At 47.0% G+C, this 22,720-nt stretch overlaps 2 protein-coding genes across 2 annotated transcripts in view; both read left to right on the forward strand.

Annotated features, from left to right (window-relative positions):
- Positions 1–22,720, forward strand: part of LOC134984257 (zinc finger protein 208-like) — a 276,214-nt gene that overhangs the window by 249,597 nt on the left and 3,897 nt on the right. The gene's annotated exons all lie outside the window — the stretch shown is intronic.
- LOC134984269 (oocyte zinc finger protein XlCOF29-like) lies at positions 1,439–20,722 on the forward strand. Its single transcript, XM_063949896.1, has 6 exons — positions 1,439–2,499; positions 14,855–15,003; positions 16,775–16,966; positions 17,553–17,631; positions 17,750–17,847; positions 20,696–20,722. Exons 2-6 carry the CDS (start codon positions 14,926–14,928, stop codon positions 20,720–20,722), a joined length of 474 nt encoding a protein of 157 aa, XP_063805966.1. The 5' UTR covers positions 1,439–2,499; positions 14,855–14,925.

A 22,720-nucleotide genomic window follows, 5' to 3' on the forward strand; every position in this document is an offset into this window, starting at 1 on the left:
TAACAGGACACCACAGGCTGCTCCCCCTGTATAATAATAATAATAATAATAATAATAAGACACCAATGGCTACTCCACCCTGTATAATAATAATAATAATTGTACACCACAGGCTGCTCTCTCTGTATAATAATAACAGGACACCACAGACTGCTCCTTCTGTATAACAACAACAACAGGACACCACAGGCTGCTCCCCCTGTAGAGTAGGATACCACAGGCATTATGACAACACAGGATGCTACCACTGTATATTATGACAACACAGGCCACTCCCCCTGTATACTATGACAGCACAGGATGCTACCCCTATATATTATGACAACACAGGCCACTCCCCCTGTATACTATGACAGCACAGGATGCTACCCCTGTATACTATGACAACACAGGATGCTACCCCTGTATAATATGACAACACAGGCCACTCCCCCTGTATATTATAACAACACAGGCCGCTCCCCCTGTACAGCACAATGCCACAGGACACAACACCTGTAATGTCCCGTGTTTAGAATTACGGTAACAGTGTGGTCTTGTGCCTCATGTATTACGGTAACGGCGGGGTCTGCGCCACCTGTATTACGGTAACGGCGGGGTCTGCGCCACCTGTATTACGGTAACGGCGGGGTCTGCAACACCTGTATTACGGTAACGGCGGGGTCTGCGCCACTGTATTACGGTAACGGCGGGGTCTGCGACACCTGTATTACGGTAACGGCGGGGTCTGCGCCACCTGTATTACGGTAACGGCGGGGTCTGCGCCACCTGTATTAAGGTAACGGCGGGGTCTGCGCCACCTGTATTACGGTAACGGCGGGCTCTGCGCCACCTGTATTACGGTAACGGCTGGGTCTGCGCCACTTGTATTACGGTAACGGCGGGCTCTGCGCCACCTGTATTACGGTAACGGCGGGGTCTGCGACACCTGTATTACAGTAATAGGACACTAGAGTGTCAGCCACCTGTACAGGGATAATGCAGCACCAGAGTCTGCTCCAGCTGCACTATAACAAGGCACCAGAGGCTGCTCCCCCTGTAGTACAGAACCTGACACCAGAGCTGCTCAGCCTATAGAATAATAATAATAATATCATTACCTGCTGCCAGACACAGCAATGGCTGCTCTCTGCTCCTGCTGCCTTGTGGGAATGATAGAAGGAAGGCGGAGCTCAGACCAGGGGAAAATGGCCGCCGCTCATGACGTCACTACATGGCCAGGGAACCTATTGCTTCTGCCGGATTGGTCTACAAGAAAATGGCCGCCGGCCTCCTGCACTGAGGACATATATGGTAATAGTATTTGCAGAGGGCGGGGCTGTGGCCGGGGTGTCGGAGAGGAGTGGCCAGTAACCAGGAAGCAGTCTTTGCCAATCATGCCCTTCTTCCTGCCTGTGCGTTCCACCTTACTTCCGTATTGTGCGTTCCAAATGCAGATAGTCCGTGTTCATCGACTGCTGCAGCTTCCCAGTGTCCGTGGAGATCAGATAATGGCGTCTTACTATACAGGGGGAGCAGCCTGTGGTGTCCTGATATTATTATTATACAGGGGGAGCAGCCTATAGTGGCCAGTTATTTTTATTATTATACAGGGGGAGCAGCCTGTGGTGTCCTGTTATTATTTTACAGGGGGAGCAGCCTCTGGTGCCATTTTATTATTATTATACAGGGGGAGCAGCCTGTGGTGTCCTGTTATTATTATTATACAGGGGGAGCAGCCTGTAGTGGCCAGTTATTTTTATTATTATACAGGGGGAGCAGCCTGTGGTGTCCTGTTATTATTTTACAGGGGGAGCAGCCTCTGGTGCCATTTTATTATTATTATACAGGGGGAGCAGCCTGTGGTGTCCTGTTATTATTATTATACAGGGGGAGCAGCCTGTAGTGTCATGTTGTTGTTATTATTATTATTATTATTATTATTATTACTATACAAGAGGAGCAGCCTGTGGTGTCCTGTTATAATAATAATAATTATTATTATACAGGGGAAGCAGCCTGTAGTGTCCTATTATTATTATTATTATTATTATACAGGAGGAGCAGACTGTGGTGTCCTATTATTATTATTATTATTATTATTATTATTATTATAGAGAGGGAGCAGCCTGTGGTGTCTTGTTGTTGTTTTTGTTGTTGTTATTATTATTATTATTATAATACAGGGGGAGCGGACTGTGGTGTCCTGTTATTATTATTAGTATTATTTTTTAGAGGGAGCAACCTGTGGTGTCGTGTTGTTGTTATTATTTTTATTATACAGGGGGAGCAGCCTGTAGTGTATTGTTGTTGTTTTTTGTTTGTTTTTTATTATTATTATTATTATTATTATTATTATTATTATACAGGAGGAGCAGCCTGTGGTGTCCTGTTGTTATTATTATAATACAGGAGGAGCAACCAGTGGAATCCAGTCATTATTATTATTATACAGGAGGAGCAGCCTGTGGAATACAGTTGTTATTATTATACAGAGGGAGCAGCAGCCTGTGGTGTCCTGTAAGTATTATTATTATTATTTTCTCTGACGTCCTAGTGGATGCTGGGAACTCCGTAAGGACCATGGGGAATAGCGGCTCCGCAGGAGACTGGGCACAAAAGTAAAGCTTTAGGACTACCTGGTGTGCACTGGCTCCTCCCCCTATGACCCTCCTCCAAGCCTCAGTTAGATTTTTGTGCCCGGCCGAGAAGGGTGCACACTAGGGGCTCTCCTGAGCTTCTTAGTGAAAGTTTAGTTTTAGGTTTTTTATTTTCAGTGAGACCTGCTGACAACAGGCTCACTGCATCGAGGGACTAAGGGGAGAAGAAGCGAACCTGCCTGCTTGCAGCCAGCTTGGGCTTCTTGGCTACTGGACACCATTAGCTCCAGAGGGACCGAACACAGGCCCAGCCTCGGAGTCCGGTCCCAGAGCCGCGCCGCCGCCCCCCTTACAGAGCCAGAAGCAAGAAGAGGTCCGGAAAATCGGCGGCAGAAGACATCAGTCTTCACCAAGGTAGCGCACAGCATTGCAGCTGTGCGCCATTGCTCCTCATACGCACCTCACACTGCGGTCACTGAGGGTGCAGGGCGCTGGGGGGGGGGGGCGCCCTGAGCAGCAATAAAAACACCTTGGCTGGCAAACATACATCACATATAACCCCCAGGGCTATATGGATATATTTTAACCCCTGCCAGAATCCATAAAAATGCGGGAGAAAAGTCAGCTAAAAAGGGGCGGAGCCTATCTCCTCAGCACACTGGCGCCATTTTCTCTCACAGCTCCGTTGGAGGGAAGCTCCCTGGCTCTCCCCTGCAGTTACATACACTACAGAAAGGGGTTAAAAAAGAGAGGGGGGCACTAATTAGGCGCTGTATTAATAAAACAGCAGCTATAAGGGGAAAACACTTCTATAAGGTTATCCCTGTGTATATATATATATAGCGCTCTGGTGTGTACTGGCATACTCTCCCTCTGTCTCCCCAAAGGGCTAGTGGGGTCCTGTCTTCTATCAGAGCATTCCCTGTGTGTGTGCTGTGTGTCGGTACGATTGTGTCGACATGTATGAGGAGGAAAATGGTGTGGAGGCGGAGCAATTGCCTGTAATGGAGATGTCACCCCCTAGGGAGTCGACACCTGAGTGGCTGAGCTTATGGAAGGAATTACGTGACAGTGTCAGCTCTTTACAAAAATAGGATTTTGGTACTTACCAGGTAAATCCTTTTCTTTGAATCCATAGGGGTCACTGGAGTACTCTTGGGATATGGACGGGCTTCCGCAGGAAACAGCACTGAATATTTAAATTTAGTAACACTCCACCCCTCCATATCCCTGGTCACTACTCAGTGTTTTTTTACTGAGCCGAACAGGAATTAAGAGAGGTTAATAATGGAGTATTACATATAACATAACTGACAATAACGAAGTTAACACATAACGTTACTGACAACTAAACAGTTGACACCCTAACCAGCACTTGTAACTTGAACCAGTCGGTGAAAATGTGTTACCATAAGATCCTCAGAACTAACCACAAATAGGTAAACTGCTCTGGGTGGGCGTCCAGTGACCCCTATGGATTCAAAGAAAAGGATTTACCTGGTAAGTACCAAAATCCTATTTTCTTTTTCATCCACTAGGGGTCACTGGAGTACTCTTGGGACGTACCAAAGCTTCCCCCGTGGGCGGGAGAGCAGTTTGGCACTTGTAACACTAGGCGGCCAAAGCTAGATGCTGATGCCGCAAAAGTATCAAACTTGTAAAAGCGCACAAACGTGTGCACTGAAGACCATGTAGCCGCCCGGCAAAGCTGCGTCGCAGAAGCCCCACGACCAGCTGCCCATGAAGTACCCACAGAACGTGTGGAATGAGCGGTTACTGACGTAGGCGGTTGTAACCTAGCATGAAGGTAAGCCTGGCGTATGGTCAGTTTTATCCATCTGGATAAAGTTTGTTTAGATGCTGGCCAACCCATTTTGGCAGCATCATAGAGAACAAATAACGTATCCGTCTTACGAACTGCAGACGTTCGGGATACATAAACGCGTAATGCGCGAACCACATCCAGAGTTCCAGAATGTGCTGTCAACACAGGAACTACTATTGGTTGATTGATGTGAAAAGATGACACTACCTTTGGTAAGAAGGCGGGATTCGTCCGAAGTTCCGCTCTGTCATCATGAAACACCAAATACGGTGGCTTGCATGACAAGGCACCCAAATCCGAAACACGCCTCGCCGAAGCTAAGGCTAAGAGAAAATTTGTTTTCCAAGTGAGAAACTTTATATCCACTTGTTGTAAGGGTTCAAAATATGAAGACTGTAAGAACTCCAAAACCAGATTCAAGTCCCATGGCGCTGTAGGTGGAATGAATGGAGGCTGTACCCTGAGTACACCTTGGAGAAAAGTGCGTATCGACGGCAATAGAGCCAATCGTCTTTGAAAATAAATTGACAAAGCAGAAACCTGCACTTTTAGTGTAGATAAACGCAAGCCTCCATCTAAGCCTGTTTGTAGAAACAACAACAGGCGACATACCTTGAAAGCTGAGGTCGGAAATTTCCGAACCTCACACCAACCTATATATGCATGCCATATTCTGTAATAATGAGCTGCCGTAACCGGCTTCCTAGCTCGTAACATGGTTGGTATAACTGAATCTGGAATGCCCTCTCTTCTTAAGAGGGCGGTCTCAACAGCCACCCCGTCAAACGCAGCCGCGCTAAATCGGGGTAAAGAAACGGACCCTGTTGTAACAGGTCTGGACGTATCGGGAGCGGCCACGGATCGTCTGCGAGTAAACCTCGAAGATCCGAGAACCAAGCTCTCCGAGGCCAATGAGGCGCCACTAGTATGACTGTGAGCGACTCTCTTTTGATCCGTTTTAGCACCAGAGGGAGCAACGGAAACGGTGGAAACAGATACACCAGACTGTACGGCCACGCGACAGTGAGAGCATCCACCGCGACTGCCTTTGGATCTCTTGTTCTGGACACATACTGGGGCGTTTGATGATTGTGTCGAGATGCCATCAGGTCCACCTGAGGATATCCCCATCGCTGAACCAACATGTGAAACACTTCTGGATTTAATGACCATTCGCCTGGGTGAAAATCCCGACGACTGAGATAATCCGCTTCCCAGTTGTCCACACCCGGAATGAACACGGCCGACAATATCACCTGGTGGCATTCCGCCCAATTGAGGATTCGAGCTACTTCCCGCATTGCCATGCGGCTTCTCGTTCCTCCTTGTTTGTTGATGTATGCGACCGCCGTCGCATTGTCCGACTGCACTTGGACCGGCTGAGAGCGAATCATGTGCACTGCTTGTCGTAGCGCATTGAAAATGGCGCGGAGTTCTAGAACATTTATCGACAGCAATTTCTCGTGATCCGCCCAGAGACCCTGGAGCTGACAATTTTGAATTACCGCTCCCCAACCTCTGAGACTGGCGTCCGTAGTTAGAATTATCCAATTGCAAACTCCGAACCGTCTTCCTGCGGTTAAATTGTGTTCCTTGAGCCACCATAGCAGCGAAACTCTTGTTATTGGTGACAACCTCACCCTGTGGTGAATCTGCAGATGCGAGCCCGACCACTGGGCAAGCACGTTCAGCTGAAATGGACGAGAGTGAAATCTCCCGAACTGAAGCGCCTCGAAAGCTGCCACCATTGTGCCTAACAGGCGAATGCACAAGTGTACCGACACTGTGCGTGGTTTGAGTACTAATTGTACTAGATGGCGTAGTATTTGTACTTTTTGTTGTGGTAGGTAAATTCTTTGATTGACCGTATCGAGAATCATACCTAGGAACTGAAGGCGTTGAGACGGAATCAGATGTGATTTCTTGAAATTTACAATCCAACCGTGGTGAACCAGGACATTGTAAGTTAACAGCGCATGTTGGGTAAGTATCTGTTGAGACGGAGCTTTGATGAGCAGATCGTCTAAATACGGAACTATTGTCACTCCCAGGGATCTGAGGTGAGCTATCATCACAGACATTACTTTCACTGAGCGTAGAGACTCCATTTTGAATCTGTAGTAAGTTACGTACTGATTTAGTCCCTTTAAATTCAATATTGGTCTGACTGAGCCATCCGGCTTTGGGACCACAAATAGACTTGAATAATAACCCTGACCCTGTTGGTGTACAGGGACCGGAATCAACACTGCCGAATCCAGTAAGGACTGAATGGCAATTTGCAAAACTGTCCTCTTGTCGTCCGACAGAGGCAATCCTGTCTTGAAAAACCGCAGAGGCGGCAGACAGTCGAACTCTATTTTGTAACCTTTTAATACTAAATTGCGAATCCAGCCCTCCGCGGATGTGTGGAACCACGCCCCATGGAACTTCTGAAGGCGTGCTCCCACAATTGGAGAACCAAGATGGGCTGGTAACCCGTCATGCCACTGGCTTGTCGGTAACCTTAGCGTCTTGGCGAGTTGTGTTGGTTTGATGGAAACCACGTCCTCGACCACGTCTAGCAGGTGTGGCTGATCCTCTGCCACGTCCTCGAAAGGGCTGAGGTCTAAAGGATTTGAACGAAGGTCCAGCGTACCTTCTTCTTGGCGCAGGTGGAGGCAATGGTAAGAATACAGACTTACCTCCCGTAGCCTCCTTAATCCATGCGTCCAATTCTGGACCAAACAACTTCTTGCCATCGTAAGGCAATGCCTCTATACTTCGTTTGACCTCTGCCTCCGCTTGATAAGTACGCAGGTAGAGTGCTGTTCTAGCCGTAACTAGCGAAGATGAAATACGAGAAGTGAGCTGACAGACGTCAGTAGACGCTGTACAGAGATACTCTACAGCCTCAATTATTTGATTTACCTGAATTATCAGGTTTTCGTCCTGTAAAACAGATTTGAGTTCTGTAAGCCATATTATGAGCGCCTTAGTTACCCAAATGCCAACCAATCCAGGTCTTAGCATCACACCTGCTGCTACATACATGGTTTTTAGCATAGTTTCTATCTTGCGATCTGAAGGATCCTTAAGCGTAGTAGCTGCTGGCACTGGTATGGTTAATTTCTTGGTAAGTTTTGACACTGAAGAATCAACTATTGGTGGATTCTCCCATGTACACGTTACCGAGTCTGGAAACGGATAACTAGACTTAAATCTGCGAGGTATAGAAAACCGTTTATCTGGATTCTGTCTTGTTTCTACTAACATCTCATTTAGAGAATCCGACACAGGAAAACTTACTGGCGTCTTCCGTCGTTTAGTAAATACGACCTGATCATTGGTGAGAGGCTGCTCAGTTTCAGGGAACTTTAGAGACTGCCGTACCGCTCTGATGAGATCATCAATGCCGGAACTGTTAACATCCTCGCTATCTGACTCCACTTCGCCTTCCTCACCCTCCTCGTGTTCCGTGAGGTCAGGTATGGAATCGTCAGACTGCAACATAGCAGACACTGGAAAATCATAAGACATATGAAAATTATCCCGTTTGCCCAAAATGGATTTGGCCCTTACGCAAGGCTGAGACGCCTCTGGTAATTCTGGCGGTCTCACCCTAGACTCAGATCTTAACGTTTCTCGCTCCAGACGAGCAGCGGTCATTTCTGTCTGAAATCTCTCCAGTACATTCACTAACATACCCCACGGTGGGTCTGGTGAGGAAATTGGTTGTAAAACCGGAGGAGCAATGGTATTATGGACGGAATCCACAAAACATACTGTACATGTGGTAGATGCATTTGGTAACACACTGTCACATATTTTGCAATTAATCTTTTTAGTTTTTGCTGGTGCCTTACTCATTATGGCGACAGACAATACAATACACAAAACACAGACACCTGCACGACTCAGTAAAATAGCAATAAGGTGTCTCTGTATATAAATCTGGCCAAGTGCAGTACACGTGGCCAGTACTATGAAATGTGATCCCAAATTCCCACTAACACCCCTGCGCCTTCCGGTGGTGTAGAGATGTAAGACAGGAACCTTCTGGAATCACAGAGGAAGACACAGGAAGCATGATTAATGGCTGCCACAGGAAGCATGGTTAATGGCTGCCATGCTTAAACATATAATCACAGTTTCATACTGATATTATAAACAGTCTCCCTGCTAGCAAAAGCCTTATTATATATTATTTATATAAAATGTGCTTAAATATATCATCACAGATTTACACTGATGTTATACACAGTCTCCCTGCCAGCAAAAGCCTCATTATATATTATCTATATAAAATGTGCTTAAACATATAATTACAGTTTCACATGCGTAAATATATAATCACAGTTTCATACTGATCTTATATCCAGTCTCACTGCCAGCAAAAGCCTCCATGTTAGCAAAAGCCACATTATATTTTATACATATAAAATGTGCTTAAACACATATCAGAGTACACAGATATTCAACAGGCCGCTGCTGCTCTACCCCCCCCCCCCCCCGCAGCTGCCTCCGTAGTGTGCAGTGCGGGCCGGGCATCGGGCTGATCTTAATAGGACCCCTCCCGCAATACAAGCGGCGGCCGGAGCCTTGAGAGGGGCCTGACACGGGGAGATAACCTTTAGCGGCGGCCGCGTGCAGGAGCCGCTGAAACGGAGACCCGGAGACCAGCGCGGCCATCAGCTGTTCGCTCGGCGGGTGTCCTGCTGCCGCCGCAGCAAGCAAGAAACCCAGCGCCTTCTCTCCTCCTCGGGACGGCAGCGGAAGCTGACCGCCCCGTGTATCTCCCCTCACATACCTGCAGTCTGTAATGAGGCTCCGACGGGGCTTCTCCACAAGCGCCGGGCAGCCAGTTCAGCAGGATGTGTGGGCTTGTGAGGGGGCTCTTTCAGAGAGGCCCGACACGCCCGTGCTGCTATCAGCAGCTTGCACTATCCCTGACCCTGCCTTTTGGAAGGGGGAAAGGGATGTGCCTTGTAGAAAAAAGAAAAATAAAATTAAAAATAAAATCTCTTCAAGACTTCAGGTTTTAAGCTGCTATCCTCGTTCAGCACAAAAAAACACTGAGTAGTGACCAGGGATATGGAGGGGTGGAGTGTTACTAAATTTAAATATTCAGTGCTGTTTCCTGCGGAAGCCCGTCCATATCCCAAGAGTACTCCAGTGACCCCTAGTGGATGAAAAAGAAAGATAGATGACATGAGACAGCCGACTACTCAGCCTGTGCCTGTCCAGGCGTCTCAAAAGCCATCAGGGGCTCTAAAACGCCCGTTACCTCAGATGGCAGATACAGACGCCGACACGGATACTGACTCCAGTGTCGACGATGAAGAGAGGAATGTGACTTCCAGTAGGGCCACACGTTACATGATTGAGGCTATGAAAAATGTTTTACATATTTCTGATAATACAAGTACCACTAAAAAGGGTATTATGTTTGGTGAGAAAAAACTGCCTGTAGTTTTTCCTGCATCTGAGGAATTAAATGAAGTGTGTGATGATGCGTGGGTTTCCCCCGATAAAAAACTGTTAATTCCTAAAAAGTTATTAGCATCATACCCCTTCGCGCCAGAGGATAGGGCACATTGGGAAACACCCCCTAGGGTGGATAAAGCGCTAACACGCTTGTCTAAACAGGTGGCACTACCGTCCCCGGATACGGCCGCCCTTAAGGAACTTGCTGACAGAAAGCAGGAAAATATCCTAAAATGTATATACACTCACACGGGTGTGATACTGCGACCAACAATCGCCTCAGCCTGTATGTGCAGTGCTGGGGTGGCTTGGTCGGATTCCCTGACTGACAATATTGATACCCTAGATAGGGACAGTATATTACTGACTATAGAGCATTTCAAAGATGCATTTCTATATATGCGTGATGCACAGAGGGATATTTGCCGACTGGCATCAAGAGTAAGTGCGCTGTCCATTTCTGCCAGAAGAGGGTTATGGACAAGACAGCGGTCAGGTGATGCTGATTCCAAAAGGCATATGGAAGTTTTGCCTTATAAAAGGGAGGAGTTATTTGGGGTAGGTCTAACAGACCTGGTGGCCACGGCAACGGCTGGGAAATCCACATTTTTACCCCAGGTAGCCTCTCAACATAAGAAGACGCCGTATTATCAGGCGCAGTCCTTTCGGCCCCATAAGGGCAAGCGGGCAAAAGGCTCCTCATTTCTGCCCCGTGGCAGAGGGAGAGGAAAAAGGCTGCAGCAAACAGCCAGTTCCCAGGAACAGAAGCCCTCTCCCGTTTCTGCCAAGTCCTCAGCATGACGCTGGGGCTTTACAAGCGGACTCAGGCACGGTGGGGGCCCGTCTCAAAAATTTCAGCGTGCAGTGGGCTCACTCACAGGTGGACCCCTGGATCCTTCAGGTGGTATCTCAGGGGTACAAATTGGAATTCGAGACATCTCCCCCTCGCCGTTTCCTAAAGTCTGCTTTACCGACGTCTCCCTCCGACAGGGAGGCGGTTTTGGAAGCCATTCACAAGCTGTATTCCCAGCAGGTGATAATCAAGGTACCCCTCCTACAACAGGGAAAGGGGTATTATTCCACGCTGTTTGTGGTACCGAAGCCGGACGGCTCGGTGAGACCTATTTTAAATCTGAAATCCTTGAACACTTACATACAAAGGTTCAAATTCAAGATGGAGTCACTCAGAGCGGTGATTGGCGAACCTGGAAGAAGGGGATTATATGGTGTCTCTGGACATCAAGAATGCTTATCTCCATGTCCCAATTTACCCTTCTCACCAAGGGTACCTCAGGTTTGTGGTAGAGAACTGTCACTATCAGTTTCAGACGCTGCCGTTTGGTTTGTCCACGGCACCCCGGGTCTTTACCAAAGTAATGGCCGAAATGATGATACTCCTTCGAAGGAAGGGAGTTTTAGTTATCCCTTACTTGGACGATCTCCTGATAAGGGCAAGATCCAGGGAACAGTTGGTAGTCGGTGTAGCACTATCTCAAGTAGTGTTGCGGCAGCACGGTTGGATTCTCAATATTCCAAAATCGCAGCTGATCCCGACGACACGTCTTCTATTCCTAGGGATGATCCTGGACACAGTCCAGAAAAAGGTGTTTCTCCCAGAGTAGAAAGCCAGGGAGTTATCCGAACTAGTCAGAAACCTCCTAAAACCAGGCCAAGTGTCAGTGCATCAGTGCACAAGGGTCCTGGGAAAAATGGTGGCTTCCTACGAAGCAATTCCATTCGGCAGATTCCACGCAAGAACTTTCCAGTGGGACCTGCTGGACAAATGGTCCGGATCGCATCTTCAGATGCATCAGCGGATAACCCTGTCACCAAAGACAAGGGTGTCTCTCCTGTGGTGGTTGCAGAGTGCTCATCTTCTAGAGGGCCGCAGATTTGGCATTCAGGACTGGGTCCTGGTGACCATGGATGCCAGCCTGCGAGGCTGGGGAGCAGTCACACAGGGAAGAAATTTCCAGGGCTTGTGGTCAAGCCTGGAGACATCACTTCACATAAATATCTTGGAGCTAAGGGCCATTTACAATGCCCTAAGCCAAGCAAGACCTCTGCTTCAAGGTCAGCCGGTGCTGATCCAGTCGGACAACATCACGGCAGTCGCCCACGTACACAGACAGGGCGGCACAAGAAGCAGGAGGGAAATGGCAGAAGCTGCAAGGATTTTTCGCTGGGCGGAAAATCATGTGATAGCATTGTCAGCAGTGTTCATTCCGGGAGTGGACAACTGGGAGCAGACTTCCTCAGCAGGCACGACCTCTACCCGGGAGAGTGGGGACTTCACCCAGAAGTCTTCCACATGATTGTAAACCGTTGGGAAAAACCAAAGGTGGACATGATGGCGTCCCGCCTAAACAAAAAATTGGACAGGTATTGCGCCAGGTCAAGGGACCCTCAGGCAATAGCTGTAGACGCTCTGGTAACACCGTGGGTGTACCAGTCAGTATATGTGTTCCCTCCTCTTCCTCTCATACCAAAAGTACTGAGAATTATAAGATGGAGAGGAGTAAGAATTATACTCGTGGCTCCGGATTGGCCAAGAAGGACTTGGTACCCGGAACTTCAAGAGATGCTCACGGACGACCCGTGGCCTCTACCTCTAAGAAGGGACCTGCTCCAGCAAGGACCCTGTCTATTCCAAGACTTACCGCGGCTGCGTTTGACGGCATGGCGGTTGAACGCCGGATCCTGAAGGAAAAAGGCATTCCGGATGAAGTCATCCCTACCCTGATCAAAGCCAGGAAGGATGTAACCGCAAAGCATTATCACCGCATTTGGCGAAAATATGTTGCGTGGTGCGAGGTCAGTAAGGCCCCGACGGAGGAATTTCAACTAGGTCGATTCCTGCATTTCCTGCAAACAGGAGTGTCTATGGGCCTAAAATTGGGGTCCATTAAGGTTCAAATTTCGTCCCTGTCGATTTTCTTCCAGAAAGAACTGGCTTCAGTTCCTGAAGTTCAGACGTTTGTCAAGGGGGTGCTGCATATACAGCCTCCTTTTGTGCCTCCATTGGCACCTTGGGATCTCAATGTAGTTTGGGGTTCCTAAAGTTACATTGGTTTGAACCACTTAAATCTGTGGAGTTAAAATATCTCACATGGAAAGTGGTCATGCTGTTGGCCCTGGCCTCGGCCAGGCGCGTGTCAGAATTGGCGGCTTTATCCTGTAAAAGCCCTTATCTGATCTTCCATTCAGACAGGGCGGAATTGAGGACTCGTCCTCATTTTCTCCCTAAGGTGGTTTCAGCGTTTCATCTGAACCAACCTATTGTGGTACCTGCGGCTACTAGTGACTTGGAGGACTCCAAGTTGTTGGACGTAGTCAGGGCCCTGAAAATATATGTTTCCAGGACGGCTGGAGTCAGAAAATCTGACTCGCTGTTTATCCTGTATGCACCCAACAAGCTGGGTGCTCCTGCTTCTAAGCAGACTATTGCTCGTTGGATTTGTAATACAATTCAGCTTGCACATTCTGTGGCAGGCCTGCCACAGCCAAAATCTGTAAAAGCCCATTCCACAAGGAAGGTGGGCTCATCTTGGGCGGCTGCCCGAGGGGTCTCGGCTTTACAACTTTGCCGACCAGCTACTTGGTCAGGGGCAAACACGTTTGCTAAATTCTACAAATTTGATACCCTGACTGAGGAGGACCTGGAGTTCTCTCATTCGGTGCTGCAGAGTCATCCGCACTCTCCCGCCTGTTTGGGAGCTTTGGTATAATCCCCATGGTCCTTACGGAGTACCCAGCATCCACTAGGACGTCAGAGAAAATAAGAATTTACTTACCGATAATTCTATTTCTCGTAGTCTGTAGTGGATGCTGGGTGCCCATCCCAAGTGCGGATTGTCTGCAATACTTGTACATAGTTATTGTTAACTAAATCGGGTTATTGTTGTTGTGAGCCATCTATCCAGAGGAAGAAAGTAGACTTCTTTGTGGGCACACTCTTGTGAAGAAATAATGAGATATTCTCAAAGAATAAAACTTCAACTTTTATTACAAATCATTAAGAAATTATTAAATCTCCTGAGAACAACTAATGTCTCCTGCCGCCTTTCCCCTGCCTGTCTCCTGCCGCCTTTCCCCTGCCTGTCTCCTGTCGCCTTTCCCCAGCCTGTCTCCTGTCGTCTTTCCCCTGCCTGTCTCTTGCCGCCTTTCCCCTGCCTGTCTCCAGCCGCCTTTCTCCTGCCTGTCTCTTGCCGCCTTTCCCTTGCCTGTCTCCTGTCATCTTTCCCCTGCCTGTCTCCTGTCGCCTTTCCCCTGCCTGTCTCCTGTCGCCTTTCCCCTGCCTGTCTCCTGTCGCCTTTCCCCTGCCTGTCTCCTGTCGCCTTTCCCCTGCCTGTCTCTTGCCGCCTTTTACTTGCCTGTCTCCAGCCGCCTTTCTCCTGCCTGTCTCTTGCCGCCTTTCCCTTGCCTGTCTCCTGCCGCCTTTCCACTGCCTGTCTCCTGCCGCCTTTCCCTTGCCTGTCTCCTGCCACCCCATGCCTGTCTCCTGCCACCTTTCTCCTGCCTGTCTCCTGCCACCCCCTTGCCTGACTCCTGCCACCTTTGCTACACCATCGGCTGGATGTGTGAAACCTGAGGTCACGGAGACTGTACGCCGTAGCTCCATGAATGAGTCCATGAAATTTCCCTCAGGATACCCTTTCACTTCACAACCAATTCTCACCCGTACACCACTTCATGGCTGCAGCCATACTCGTCTGACAACTCGGGACACATAGAGCACATGCTCCATACAGGTCGTGCACATGAGCAGTGTACCGTACATCGGCTCACTGTGACTCCACCTACAATAGGGCTACACTCTAGATCAGGCCCACTATGCAGAACAGCCTGGGGCTGGGTCACAGGAACCTCGGAGACAATGACCAGGACTCTATGGCTGTGGGGAAGTAGGAGACTTAATGACCACTCTATTCCACATTTACTATGTTACATGTGCAATATGTTTTATGTATTATATTTATTCCAGGAACTCCAGCTGTGGGGATCGGAGTCTTTACTACACATCACACGTTCTGTATTCTCTCTGATTCACTGAGGATGGACAAGGACAGGAGTCACAGGACTGAGAGGATAATAAATATTACCCTGGAAATCATCTACCTGCTGACTGGGGAGGTGAGTGGATCTGGGAGCGTCACAGTGACCTTATATCTAAAGTAACAATACAGGAACATGACTGGGAAGGTGAGGGGATCTGGGAGTGTCACAGTGACATCACTTATATCTACAGTAATAATACATGGACATGACTGGGGAGGTGAGGGAATCGGAGCGTCACCATGAGGTCACATATCTATAGTAATAATACAGGGGTGTCACTGGGGAGGTTAGGGGGTCTTAGAGCATCACAGTGACATCACTTATATCTATAGTAATAATACAGGGACTTGACTGTGGAGGTGGGGGGCTCTGGTAGCGTCACAGTCATGTCACATAGCTATATTAATAATACAGGGACATGGCTGGGGAGGTGAGGAGATCTGGAAGCGTCACAGGGACATCACTTATATCTGTAGTAATTATACAGGGACATAACTGGGGAGGTGAGGGGATCTGGGAGTGTCACAGTGACATCACTTATATCTATAGTAATAATACAGGGACATGACTGGGGAGGTTATGGGATCTGGGAGCATCACTTTGACGTCACATATATCTCTAGCAATAATACAGGGACATGACTGGGGAAGTGAGGGCATTTGGGAGCATCACAGTGATGTCACTTTTGTCTATAGTAATAACTGGAAACAAGGAAGAGAGAAGTTATTACATGATCTGTGGTAGCACCCCCTATCTATGTATTCACATATTATAGAACTGACATTAGGGTTTTTTCGACAAATAACCAACATTTGTAATTAATAGTAGAATCTACTTAAATTTAGTCTACTGTGCAACAATATCCCTTTTCCCCTTCCCCCTTCAAATGCAGTTTATAGTAATAATGCAGGGACATGACTGGGAATGTGAGTGAATCTGGGAGTGTCACAGTGACATCACTTATATCTATAGTAATAATTCAGGGACATGACTGGGGATGTGAGGTGATCTTGGAGTGTCACTATAACATCACATATCTATAGTAATAATAAAGGGCCGTGACTGGGGAGGTGAGGGGGTCTGGGAGCGTCACAGCGACGTCACTTATATCTAAAGTAATTATACAAGGACTTGACTGTGGAGGTGAGGTGATCTGGGAGTGCCACTATAACATCACCATCACATATATATAGTAATAATACAGGGCCATGACTGGGGAGGTGAGGGGGTCTGGGAACGTCACAGTGACGTCACTTATATCTTAAGTAATTATACAAGGACATGACTGGGGAGGATCTGGGAGTGTCACAGTGACGTCACTTTTATCTATAGTAATAATGCAGGGACATGACTTTGGAGATGAGGCAATCGGAGCATCATAGTGAGGTCACTTATATCTACGGTAATAATACAGGGACATGACTGGGGAGTTTGGGGGATCTGGGAGCGTCACAGTAAAATCACTTATATCTATAGTAATAATACAGGGACATGACTGAGGAGGTAAGGGGATCTGGGAGTGACACAGTGATGTCACATATCTATAGTATTAATACAGGCACCTGATTGGGGAGGTGAGAGGATCTGGGAATGTCACAGTGATATCACTTACATCTATAGTAATAATATAGGGACATGACTGGTGAGGTGAGGGGATCTGGGAGTGTCACAGTGACATCACATATCAATAGTAATAATACAGGGACATAACTGTGGAGGTGAGGGAATCTGGGAGTGTCACAGTGACGTCACTTATTTCTATAGTAATAATATAGGGACATGACTTGGGAGGTGAGGGGATCTGGGAGTGTATATATTGATATATGATGTCTCCACCATTACACAGGATTACACAATAGTGAAGAAGACATCCAATGAGTTTGAGACACCGAGCAGCCATCCCCATGTATCAGGAGGACTGAGTAAAATCCAGAGCCCCATCACGGTGCCTCCACCTCACTCACTGACACATGAGAGACACAATGACCAGAAGATCCTGGAACTCACCAACAAGATCATTCAGTTGCTGACTGGAGAGGTGACTGCTGGGAATGGAGCATTATACAGTAACACAAGGGGATGTGTCTGGGTGATGACTGGAGAGGTGGCTGCTGGGAATGGGGCATTATACAGTAACACGAGGGATGTGTCTGGGTGATGACTGGAGAGGTGACTGCTGGAAAGGGGACATTATACAGTAACACCAGGGGATGTGTCTGGGTGATGATTGGAGAGGTGACTGCTGGGAATGGGACATTATACAGTAACATCGGGGGATGTGTCTGGACGATGACTGGAGATATGACTGCTGGGAATGGGGCATTATACAGTAACACCAGTGGACATGTCTGGCTGATGACTGGAGAGGTGACTGCTGGGAATGGGGAATTATACAGTAACACCAGGGGACGTGTATGAGTGATGACTGGAGAGGTGACTGCTGGGAATGGGACATTATACAGTAACACCGGGGGATGTGTCTGGGTGATGACTGGAGAGGTGACTATTGGGAATGGGGCATTATACAGTAACACCAGGGGACGTGTCTGGTGGGATGACTTTATCACTCTTTGTGTCAGGTTCCTATAAGGTGTCAGGATGTCACTGTCTATGTCTCCATGCAGGAGGTGGAGTATATAGAGGAACACAGGGGTCTGTACAAGGACGTGATGATGGAGAATCACCGGCCCCTCACATCACTGGGTAAGAGGAGACTGTCATGTATTGTACAGGGGAGAGCAGGTATGGGGCCCCCTATATACACACATCATATGATAATCACATATATACACTGTACTCAGTCACTGTGTGTCTCCTACAGATGGACCCATTAACAGAGATACCCCAGAGAGATGTCCCCGTCCTCTGTATTCCCAGGATTGTACAGAGGAGAATCACAGGATCCCACAGGAGGATCAGGTAGGTGGGATTTAGGGTCTCACCCAAAGTGACTGTCAATATATGATCTGTAAAGCAGCTGTGTGTGTCATTATATTTGTATTGTTTAATCTATTACTGAAATCAACAATTTTACAATCTTTTATTAATGGTTTACATAGGGTGAAGCCCAATTAAATAATATTAAAGTCAAAGGTACAGAGGGAGAAGAAGAGACGTATGTGACTGTTATAAAGGCAGAAGATATAGAGGGAGAAGAAGAGACGTATGTGACTGATATAAAGGCAGAAGATATAGAGGGAGAAGAAGAGACGTATGTGACTGATATGAAGGCAGAAGATATAGAGGAAGAAGAAGAGACGTATGTGACTGATATGAAGGCAGAAGATATAGAGGGAGAAGAAGAGACGTATGTGACTGATATGAAGGCAGAAGATATAGAGGGAGAAGAAGAGACGTATGTGACTGATATAGAGACAGAAGATATAGAGGGAGAAGAAGAGACGTATGTGACTGATATAAAGGCAGAAGATATAGAGAGAGAAGAAGAGACATATTTGACTGATATAAAGGCAGAAGATATAGAGGGAGAAGAAGAGACGTATGTGGCTGATATAAAGGAAGAAGATATAGGGGGAGAAGAAGAGACGTATGTGACTGATATGAAGGCAGAAGATATAGAGGGAGAAGAAGAGACGTATGTGACTGATATAAAGGCAGAAGATCTAGAGGGAGAAGAAGAGACGTATGTGTGGGGTGATCAGAATTGTAAGGAGGAGGAAATCCCTACAGATATCGGCACAGGTAAGTAATAAACACTTATTACAGAAGTCACATATTCTCGTTGCTCAGTCACTACAGCAATCTCTTATCCTACACCCTCCTCTGTCAGTACAAACTAATGTGGAATATGTATTTTCCCAGTGGGAGAGTCAGGAGACATCAGCCCCTATTATACTCCTGCTCTCCCCTCACATCATGTCACTGTGTATTACCAGCCCAGAGATCTGACCAGTCTCCTCCCCACACTCTCTGGTGTATCTCATACATCAGGAGACATCAGCCCCTATTATACTCCTGCTCTCCCCCTCACATCATGTCACTGTGTGTTACCAGACCAGATATCTGACCAGTCTCCTCCCCACACTCTCTGGTGTATCTCATACATCAGGAGCCATCAGCCCCTATTATATTCCTGCTCTCCCCCTCACATCATGTCACTGTGTGTTACCAGCCCAGATATCTGACCAATCTCCTCCCCACACTCTCTGGTGTATCTCATACATCAGGAGCCATCAGTCCCTATTATACTCCTGCTCTCCTCCTCACATCATGTCACTGTGTGTTACCAGCCCAGAGATCTGACCAGTCTCCTCCCCACACTCTCTGGTGTATCTCATACATCAGCAGCCATCAGCCCCTATTATACTCCTGCTCTCCCCCTCACATCATGTCACTGTGTGTTACCAGCCCAGAGATCTGACCAGTCTCCTCCCCACACTCTCTGGTGTATCTCATACATCAGGAGTCATCAGCCTCTATTATACTCCTGCTCTTCCCTCACATCATGTCACTGTGTGTTACCAGCCCAGAGATCTGACCAGTCACCTCCCCACACTCTCTGGTGTATCTCATACATCAGGAGACATCAGCCCCTATTATACTCCTGCTCTCCCCTTCACATCATGTCACTGTGTACTAGCAGCCCAGAGATCTGACCAGTCTCCTCCTCACACTCTCTGGTGTATCTTGTATATCAGGAGACATCAGCCCCTATTATACTCCCGCTCTCCCCTTCACATCATGTCACTGTGTGCTAGCAGCCCAGAGATCTGACCAGTCTCCTCCTCACACTCTCTGGTGTATCTCATATATCAGGAGACATCAGCCCCTATTATACTCCTGCTCTCCCCTTCACATCATGTCACTGTGTGCTAGCAGCCCAGAGATCTGACCAGTCTCCTCCTCACACTCTCTGGTGTATCTCATACATCAGGAGCCATCAGCCCCTATTATACTCCTGCTCTCCCCCTCACATCATGTCACTGTGTCACCAGCAGCCACCTGCCTATGGTATTACATGCCCTGAGAGTGTCCCTCTCTGGCACACGCCAGTCTATATATAAACCACTTATTTCCTGTATGGTGCGGCTGCTTGCTGGGGCACAGGCTCGGGGTTCCTCATGCCACGTGACACAATGCTTAGGAAATATCTGGTTCAGCCCCTGTCATGTATCCACATGCTCCTGTAACAGCCAGCCTCAGGGAATTGGCTAATGAGCGGCTCCTGTTACTGAGTTGGCAGCATCCGGGTCTTGCTTCCGTCGCCTTAGGTATATAATACATTTATTGAGCTTGTGTATGGGAACCAGCATTGAGGATCCTGCACATTCCCAGCTGATTACCTGTCCCCTGGCACTAGGATGACGGCCTTCTCTGGCTTCTGATCCATGGCCTTAAGGGCACACCAGTGGTTCATAATGGCAGTATCTTCAGGAGTGTTCACGTCTAAGTAGGAGGACAGGGCCTCTTGCAAAGTTCTGGTGCCTTCAGCATCTATTACTATATAATCCTGCAATCTCCAAGGTGGTAATTGAGGAGTAGCGGGAAAAGGCGACCAGGCCCCTATCAGAGGGGAGTGATCAGACCATGAAATTGTTGTCGGTAAAAAATTAAAGCAACCAGGTTCTGGGATACAATGTGATAAATATGGAGACTGACACAGGACATTTCATAAAGGATAAGCATTTATTTCTCTAAGTTACAACAATGAGAACCTGCAAATAACAAGTTATACTCAGTTACAGTAATAGCAAGAACAAATTAGAATACTCAGCTCTTATCTAAGATGTTTCATGATCTGTCCCAGATGATGGTCATCGATTACGTAGTTTAAACAGTATAGTTCAGTCGCCCTCAGGGTCCCTCTTGAATAACTCTGAATTTATTAAGCTGAGGAGGGTTTATAGAAGTCTATATCTGCTGCAGACAGACCTAGCTTCAGTCAGAACTAACCTGCTATGTGTAAGTCTCTAGACTTTATACCCTGCAAGGATACACTAACATTGTCTTACCAGATATTACATTCATGTCTGTGATGCTGGGTGCAGTAGTCATTCAGTATAACATAATTTATCTTATCCTGGACAACTGTCCCCTTTCACCTACTTATGTATACAATACCCCAAACATCTTACTAGACAGTTTCCATCTGAGATGCTGATAATAGGAAGATATATCTATTATAATCAGCCAGCCTAAAAGCTGTGTATACTCTTCCCACTCACTATGTCCTTCACACTCGGTCAAAGGTCAAATTCAGCTAATAAAGGGAGCATGAAGAAGCTGAGGTACGGGCGACATTACTGGTCTGTTCATCAGTAGTGGAGGATCTATCAAGATGAGGGTCTGGAGCAAGAGTAACATCTCCCATAAGGAGAAGTGCAATTTCTTGTAGCTTTTGAAAAACAATATATAAGAATTTGGGGCTGTCTTGCTATAGGGGTATAGAGAGAAGTAAGGGTGACATATTTATAGTGGATTTTCCCAACTAGAATCAAAGATCTACCATTGCAATCCACCTATTTGCTGTACAGGTGAAAGGGGCAGGATCTATTAGAAAGGATGGCTACACCACAGGAGATAGAGCATGTTGGGTAGTTATTGGTAAACTGAGGGGGAGAGTGCAATGGAACATGTGATTCCTGAGTGGCTACCACCGCCGCCTTCTGGTCAGCAAAATATTTTATTGCAAGACGTCTCTTATGAGGAGAATTAAGACCTTTTACATTAAGAATTAAAAACGTCACCATGATTGAGATCAGATCATGGTATGAAACATCTAGGATCATCTGTGTAAAGTCCAATAGAGTCTGTAGAACGTGTGCATACTTCAAATTATCAAATAACAGAAAAAATAAAATAGGGAACAAAAATGGGAGACAAACAGAAATAGCGTCCATAAAGGAGCTAGAGATTCCGTCACTAGGGTACCGTCACAGAAAGGTAGAAAAAGGTGGCGGTCGGGCCTAAAAGGGAAACCCACCGACTACCCCAAGTAGCCATACGAGAGGGCAAAATCTAGTCATCATAGTAACAATTGTACACAGAAATCTCAAATCTCAATGTAACCAATGTATCCAAAGGAGGTAAAGGCCAAGAACATGGCCTGATATCCAATGTAGGTTCTACCAACACCGTTATAAGGGCAACAGGGTGTTAGACGAATCAGTCATGCTTTACCTGAACACCCAAACATTCTAGAAAGGTATTATGAAACGTAACAGTGGAAAGAATATTAGACCATGTAGCAATTATATAGCACAGGAAATAAAGATAAAAATATACGTTTATATCCATAACAAGAGCAAATAAATCTGGTCCAAAAATAGATCCATGCCCAGTAACTTAGTCCCAGTTGTCACATGTTACAGTAGGAAACAAACTCTGAGTGTCTCTAACAGTCTTACTCATTTAGCATATTACTTGAAGACGGAAAACAACGCCTCCGGGATTGGTTTAGGCAAAGTGTCATAAAGTACTGTCAACAGGAATGTCCCACTTTTTCAGAATAGCAGGGCCATCCTCAGGTGAAGGTATCTCTGTGAAGGCCCCATTTCTCATTACAATAACCTTAGTAGGAAAGCCCCATTTGTATTTGCACATTTCCTTGGGTGGAACAGATGCCTTTTGCCCAGCGTCGCAGGAGAAGTTTCTGGAAATAGCGCAGAATATCCAGGCACTCAGCTGTGGATCAGGAAGACAGTGGCTCATAGAATGCTTTCTTTAAGGTGAAAAAGTGCACCCTGAGCAGAGTGTCCCTCGGTGCTTGGATAGGGGTCTGTTTGGACTTTGGGAGTCTATGGATCCTGTCAGTAATAAGAAAGTCCGAGGC

The sequence above is a fragment of the Pseudophryne corroboree genome, assembly GCF_028390025.1.
Source record: "Pseudophryne corroboree isolate aPseCor3 chromosome 3 unlocalized genomic scaffold, aPseCor3.hap2 SUPER_3_unloc_45, whole genome shotgun sequence".
Classification (NCBI taxonomy): domain Eukaryota; kingdom Metazoa; phylum Chordata; class Amphibia; order Anura; family Myobatrachidae; genus Pseudophryne; species Pseudophryne corroboree.